At 43.2% G+C, this 7,906-nt stretch overlaps 1 protein-coding gene across 1 annotated transcript; it reads right to left on the bottom strand.

Annotated features, from left to right (window-relative positions):
• Positions 1 to 89: 89 nt before the first annotated feature.
• On the bottom strand, positions 90 to 7,688 carry PGM3 (phosphoglucomutase 3; the record flags this gene model as incomplete). The annotated part of the gene is made up of 11 exons (XM_010023628.1): positions 7,485 to 7,688; positions 6,271 to 6,455; positions 5,701 to 5,768; positions 5,249 to 5,382; positions 4,907 to 5,102; positions 4,008 to 4,165; positions 2,921 to 3,004; positions 2,130 to 2,228; positions 1,692 to 1,808; positions 1,054 to 1,176; positions 90 to 263 (listed from the first exon to the last, which is right to left on the bottom strand). Coding segments are annotated over exons 1-11 (1,542 nt in total), but the record flags the coding sequence as incomplete, so codon positions are not given.
• Between the last annotated feature and the right edge of the window lie 218 nt (positions 7,689 to 7,906).

Here is a 7,906-nt window from a genome sequence, read left to right as displayed (position 1 = left end):
CTGCTGTAGCTGAACCCAGGACAATCACCCACTGTGAAGCAGAAGATTGTTTTAACATCACTTCATCTACAAGCTGTTTAGGCTCTGACCTGTGTGTCTGCTTCAGCATATATTCGAACCACGTCTTCTGTTCCTGATGGACGGACAAATGCTCGTGACAATTTGTACTTCTTAACAAGGGCATCGATTTTCTCCTGCAGTCCCGGGGGTGTGACTGCTCGCCGTTCTGCGTCCGTCGTGTCAATGACTCGCCTGTCTGCAACCTGCAGCATCGGAAACAGCCAATTTATTTGTGTGCTGGAGCTGTGTGGTGACAGCAGAATGAGGCAGGTCACAGGTAAGACAGAATTTCAGGTATTGAAAGAAGCTCATTTGGGGCATTCCCTGCTTAACTAACACTTTGGAATCCCTAGGATCCCTGCTCAGCATGTATTAACCAAGTCCTGATAGGACTCAGCTGCTTGGTATGGAAAAAGGCTCAGTTCTGAACATGCCCCCGTTGGCCAGCCTCTGAGCTGAAACTGCAGCTTCTCCCAGTAGATCAGAAAACTTAAGCTCTCTCCTCTGGTTAATTCAGAGCCCAGAGCTCTCTCACTATGTCCAACAGAATACTGCCACGTGGGAACCCGTTTGGCTCGTGGTCTTTGTCTGAATACTGGCAAAGATAAGAGCTTCAATACTCAAATTCTACAAAGTGGCACAGCAAGAAAAATCCAGCTGCCTAAGAAGTAGGGGCCTTAGAAACCAGGATTTTTCTAATCTGAAAGTTAAGAAAGAAATTCTAAGTCAAAATTTGAACAGTTTTGGTCAGGTTTTTCCATTTAACATAGCTGGCTAATTATTTCATCATTCACACAAGTCATCTTTATTTTAGTCCAAGTGAAATTCTGGTCCCTCCTCTGGGTTATTTCATGGCTTGTTTGGCCGACTGCCCTTTAAGTGGGCTGTTCCAGCTTTAAAATAAAGTTTATCTAAATAGATGCAGGCGAGAGGTGCTCACAACAGGGCCCCATGAGCCTGCTGTCACCTGAGCCACCATGGTACGTAACTCACCTGAATTTTGAGCAGCCGATTCGGAAGGTCAGTGTAGACAGCATCCCACTGCTGCAGAGTCAGACCTTTCAAAGCCAGGATTGCTTCAATAACCAACATGTCTGAGACGGCATCGCCAACTGTCTGTTCAGAGGAAGGGAAGAAACACTGTAGCAGTTAACAGCAAAGAAATGAAGGCATGATCTGATCAGTAGCCTCCCAGCTGAAGAGAGTGAAAACACAGCCAGGCTGACATGCCCCGGTCTGGGTAGCTGAGGTAGTTTGGTTGGCTCATTTGAGGCGTGTTTCGGTTTTTAACTCCTTACCCTTCCCAGTTAGTGAAAACCATAAGACAAAAGATGACTTGCTGTTGAATCATGACCAAGTCACATCCTAATCACTGGGATCCCATGCCATCCTGCTCCCTCTTTGGGTCCTGCAGTCAGAAGCCTGCACCAGATGAAAGCATTCTACATCCACTCGCTGAGAAAGAATTATAACTTTATAAAGATGACTGTTCCTGCCTTTCTCTTCCTGGCCCCTTGTATGATGGCAACCCTCTTCCTGCACCAGCGGTCCCTGGCAGTAGACTGACTGGTACTCACAAACAGTGTTAGCCCCATGACTGTCACCACAGATATGTTTCTCTCAGTTGTTACCTGATTAATCAGGTCAATCATGTTTTCAAGCACCTTTGCTGCTTCTCTTTTTTCATTGTCTTTCTCCTCTTTTGCCAGGTGTCTTATTTTAGTTTCAGCAGCTTTGCTAAATAACACCTAGATTTAAACAATGACAGCACATCAAGATCAGCCCACATCACGACCTAGGTTATATGCAGCAATGAGGAAAAAACGTTTACTGTTTAAGCCAAAATAACAATCACTAATGTTTGCTACCATGAATTTCCATCCCCACATAAAACAGAGGAATTAGTGGCAATGCTGTGGCAAAGACAGAAGGAGGAAACAAGTCTGTTCTCAAACAAGGACAGGAGGTTTCATTTATAAATGCAAGCACAGAGTGAAAAGACCTCCTTCTCTAGCTAATCCAACTAAGCTTTTGTATATATTGGCTGAGCACTACATGCTCATACTCACCGTTCCATGGCCATTTGCCTCAAAATAAACACCAACATCAAACTCCTGGGCCTTGTGATGCAAGTGTTTCACTCCTGTTTTGACACAGTGCACAGGTACCTGCAGCCCAAGGATATGCAGAGAATGTAAATATTACAGACCCTCCTCAACAGGCAGGAACCACAGGTGAAGTGCCAGCAACTGAGCACCACCCGGAGTGGGCTGTTACAAACCAACTTGTGTTTCACAGCTACTGAGTCCCCACAGCTAGAACTGTCCGCTAGTTCTGCGTTCCCAATTAAAAAGAAGATTTCATTTATTCAAGTGGGAATAAAGGCTGATTCCTTTTCAATAAACAAACCCCCAAGTCAAGAAAACACAATTCATTTTAAGGTTTCAGGGAATATACCGGATTTTCTATCCAAGCTGAAATACCACCTTAACTGAATTTATGTAGCAAACCAGATTTAGCCTGTTGCAAAAAATTAAACAACCAGTGTCAAAGTATCAATGAGCCCTTAGCTACTCACTTTTATGGCTTTGCTACAACGTCCTCAACTTGTTCCAGCAGTAACAAGGGATTCAGTTTAGCTTTTGCCAAACTTTTTTTTTTCAAACTAGTAAAAGCTGACTAGGACTTTCCCACTTCTGTTCTCTCGTGTCTCCTTTACCACCAAGAACCTAGTCACTACCTCAAGTTTGAAAGAGTCATTTATGTTAGCCTAGTTTAAATCTTAGTAATCATACTAGCATTTATTTTAAGCATAAACAAATTTGCAGTAAACAACTACCAGGGAAAAAAGGGAGAATACCTTCAGTGTTTCCTCAAGGTAGCGTGTGGAACTCCCGTTGGCATACGCTGTCTGTACCACTGCCATCTTTAAAGACTGTCCCACCTGAGCAGACCAAGAAGCAAAGAAAGAGCTTCACTGCGCAACAGGCACACAGCCAGATGAGCAGGATAAATGGAAGGATAATAAAAATTATTAAACACAGGTTGTCCTACTGACACATCAAACTCCTGGGCCTCAGAGGAAGGCACCAGCTCACAGATAACTTCTGTATGTTTAAGATAAACAAATTCTGTTCAAGCTGTGGTATATCACATTTTTCTTGTGGATGGCATAAAGCAGCTTAGGCTTTCCAACCCCCTTTTCATATTCAGCAAGGTCAGTGCACCGGCCACACACATGTCATTGCATGACACCATACACACAAGCAGTAATGTCGAAGCTCCCAGTGCAAAGCAAGCAAAGGCTGGTGGCAAGCACAAGTTCTCCTCGCTGTCCAGCTTCTCTGCCGCAGGGTAAGAAACAAGCTGGCCTCCAAGAACACAAAAGCAGGAGGCCTTGCCTAGGTTTAGTGTCATAGATACCAAGTCTAAGAGGACTTCTGAAAAATAAAAGCTTTTTCTCTGTGTCCCGTGTGAGGAAAGGCTGCTATATGGCAGATAGGGATTTTGAAATGAGGACATACAAACCCTTTGGCTGCCACAACCAATTTCTCATGCAAATGGAATGCCCAACCTTCATAAAGCTTCACAAAAATGCTGAGAGAAGGACTAAACCCAAAATACACGAAAGATACTGAAACAAAGAGAATGGAATATCAATACTTAGTACACTGCAACTGGAAAAGTTCTTTCCCACTAAGAAAATCTTCTAGGTTAAATAAAAAAAGAAATCAGCGCTCACATTTTTATTTAGAGTGTGGAAGTTGCATCCTTGTAAAAACAACACTTGGCCATACTAATGAGGTTCAGGACTGATCTCTTTTTAAACCAGGTTCACTTTAGGTAGATGAAGAGCCCATATACATACAAACTAATACAGCTTCCTCGCACTACTTTACACTTCACAAATTAAAGTGTCAGCATTATTTTTCTATGATGTTAGTTACCTTCACAAGAAGTTCTTTAAGGAAGATACTAATTAAAGTTGCTATTTTGTCTCCATCAATGAGGTGAAAAAGGCCAGTTGCATCTTGATAGTAATAAACAATTCTATCTGCATCACCATCAAATGAACAGCATCTCTCATTGGGCTTCATGTCCAGCCCTAGTGCACACAGAGTTACAAACGCAAGTTAGAGAGAGAAAAGGATACAGAATGTTTAAATCAGTGCCAGTGTGGACCTCATGTGGAAACCAGCTCTGTGCGCGCGCGCACACACACACACACACAAAACTAATGCTCTGAAACAGACATTGCTTTTACTAAAAGACTTGAAACATGGAAGCTGTATTGAATGCAACTGAACAGTACACATTCAGATCAAAAATATAAACACTAATAAAACAAAAAAAGCAGGTTCTCTAAATACTTATTATGCTACACGTTCTCCCCAGCTGTGTATGAAAATCAGTCCCAGAACTACTATGTGTAGTCACAGCTCTAAATTTGGGAAATAAGCACTGAATGTCAGTTATGGCACAAGGTGAAAAACCTTGCAGCAGCAGAACTCCCACCCCTTTTCTCACGCCCTTAGTCACCACAGAGCACACCAAGACACACGTCACCACCTCCACCATCTTAACATTCAGACCGGATTGTCAAACACATTTCAGCCAGTCAGAGATGTGCTGTACTCGTCCAAGCAACTCAGACTAACACCACCGAGGGATGTGCCAAACCCAGGCGTACGATCCTCTCTTTCCATTGCACAAGCAGAACCATTCGTATAGTCACTTAATGACAACAGGGAGCTCAGCTTATCTGAAGATGACGCACCATTGCTAGACCCTGCACTTTCAGAGCTGGAGAGCAGATCTGAAGGGTACAAAATTACTGACTACGTACCTCTAGGGGGTTTCTGGTGAACCTTCACAAAATCTGCACCGCATAAGTGATTGAGTTTCTCCTTGGTTCCATCATTGTATAGCTGAATTAGCACCTCCTTTGGAAGGTAGGGCTCCATTTCTGATAGTTTCAAGGCTCCTATTCCATTGGCACAGTCAATCTTCAGGTGCTTCTGACTCTTTCCAGAGCTGGAAGACTTTGAGAGGCAAAGTGAACTCATACCCTAGTGAAACCACACCTAGAGGCATGCTGAATTCAAAGCCTGTCAGACCCAGACAGGCTAACAAACAGAAGATATTAATTCTGAACATCTGCATGAAGAAGACAACACCCAGTACTCACCTGTTTTATCAGTTCTGTAAAAGCTTTGGATAGTTTTTCATAGTAACCTTCCAGCGTTGCTTTCCCATACTGCCCTTGGGTGTTTTGACAGCAGACCACGTAATGTAGCTGCGGTGTTGTCACCAGACCATAATCTATCATAAAATAGAAGGCACAATATTCAGAAATACCATACTAAATTCATTCCTCCTTTAAAGTTGCACAGTATTTGCTATTCTCAATAAACAGATGAATGCAGTGCAGGAAACCCATATGAAAGTTTTCAGGTTCTGTCAGGACAAAGTAAATCCCCACACACACACACTCCTTGCATTAAAGCCATACAGCTACCCTGAAAGATCATTACTTAGCAAAAATGGAAATGGCATCTGGGCTACTGCTTTAGGGCTGCATAAGAGAGTCACATCTACATAAAATTTACACCAGATTCGAACCGCAAAAGCTTAACATACCATGGTACTGACCACCCAGAACGAAGATACCATCTATGACTGACTGTGAAAGTTTCTCGCTGCTTGGCCTGGAAAACAACAAATACAACTGTTAACCTTTGCAGAAGACATTTATGCATGGACTTGGGAAGGAAGAACATGTGGAAGAAGACTCTACAAGCTTCCTGCCAGTAGGCTTAGATCTAATATGAAGAAATCTATACTTTTACCTATTGTAGGCACCTGCCAATAAAGAAGCCTGAAAGCCACCCCCGCAGAAAATAACAAAGGCAAGTAAACTGCTGAACAGATGTGGAAGTTGCATGGTACCCACCAAAAAAAAACCCCAAACCCACACTAAATTATCCTTTCATAAAGAGTGCTAGGTCATAAGTATTAGGGAAGCTGACATAGGAACAGCATTGGAAAGCTTTTTTTTAATTTGCTATAATCATGAATTAACATGTAGCAGAATAAGCATAAAAAACCCCCCATAATCTGGCCGTGGAGGGCTGAACACCCAAAAGCGCCAATGAACAGAACGTTGGCACTCCCTTAAAAGCAGCATACCTCCACGACACTTCAAATTACCTGGTGTCTCTACCAATAAAAACTGATGCATCCTTCTGCTGGTTCACTGCTGCCTTTTGGCAGATCTCAGTTATCGTTTGCTGTAATTCGTGCTCCTCTGCATTTGCTAGCTGTGTGGCATATTCTTCCCAGGAAGGGTGCAGCATTTCTCCAAGAGGATCAATCAGTTTTACGCCATTATCTTCCTTAGAAGAAAAAAGAACAAAAGACAGGAAGCTTAGAAGCGAGAAACTTGATAACATCTCTTTGAAGACAGCTGACGCATGGTTCCATCACATTGCTGCTTTAAATGGGGAGCATTTCTGGGAAGCAATAACTTAGCCGTTTACTTAAACCTCCTTCAAGCCCCCAGAAGTAACATAACTAGCATATTATACTTATTAGACCAACTTTTTCCTCCTTATAACTTTGGTATGACATTCATGTGACATAAAGAGAGATTCTAATAACCTCGAATGCTCCACTGCAGCAGCAGCAGTCTAAATGTCTGATTTGTAACTGCTGCATCTCTTTATTTTTTAAACTTGCAGACTGTGCTCAAAGGTTCATCTCTTCTCAAGGGTACTCTACCACTTGTCAGTCTCTCATGCTCTGCCAGCGAGGAGGGGAAGCCAGGAGGAAGCAGAGACAGGACACCTGACCCAAACGGGCCAAAGTGGTATTCCACACCACAGCACGTCATGCCCACCCGGTATAGAAACTGGGGGAGTTACCCGGAAGGCCCAGATCACTGCTCGGGTCGGGCTGGGTATCGTTCAGTGGGTGGTGAGCAACTGTATTGTGCATCACTTGGGTTTATTGGAGTTTTTTTCCCCCTTTCCCCTTTTAGTTTTATATTCTCTACCCTTGTTATTTCCCTTATCATTATTATTAGTAGCAGTAGCTTTGTATTGTACTTTAGTCATTAAACTGTTCTCAACCAGTGGAGTTTACATTCTTTCAATTCTCCTCCCTACCCCACCCAGAGGAGAAGGGGGGGTGTGAGCAAACAGCTGTGTGGTGCTGTGTTACAAGCTGAGTCTAAACCACAACAGCATGTACAGGGAAAAGTAACTTCAAGCATGCTGGAGACCATATTTACAGCGAGCAGACTAAGCACATGCTTTAAGTGGGTCTAAGTGCCTTCGGGATCTGGTCTCCTGGTACCATGAAGAGCTTTGATTTCACCAGACTGATCACATCTGCCTTCTTTTTAATGGAAAAGTTGTTCTTACTTCAGGATTGTGAGATGCTGTAACCATGATGCCAATAGTAGATACCACAGCTTTGGACCTGAGAACTGCCAGCAAACCCATGCGGAACATTACGTGATCGAGCTGTTCGGCCTTGGTGCGAAATCCAGCAGTGCCATACTGAAGTGTGAGTCCAGCAGGTTTGGGATGCAATGCTGAATATTTTTTAAGAGCTTCAGAATCCATTTCTAGAGAAGGAAGTAACACAGACACAAGTGAGGGAAGTCATTACACTTAGTTTCACATTCTGCACTTCATTTAAAGTCTGTATGTATCTTAAACCATTCGCATCATAGAATCACAGAACGGTTTGGGTTGGAAACCATGATGGTCTCAGAGATTATCTACCTCCAACCCCCCTGCCATGGGCAGGGACACCCTCCCCTAGACCAGGTTGCTTCAAG

This window comes from Nestor notabilis, unplaced genomic scaffold (assembly GCF_000696875.1).
Source record: "Nestor notabilis isolate BGI_N333 unplaced genomic scaffold, ASM69687v1 scaffold18720, whole genome shotgun sequence".
In the NCBI taxonomy this organism is placed as follows: Eukaryota; Metazoa; Chordata; class Aves; order Psittaciformes; family Psittacidae; genus Nestor; species Nestor notabilis.
The sequence above is the reverse complement of the archived record's forward strand: the minus strand, read 5'-3'. Positions and strand labels throughout refer to the sequence as shown.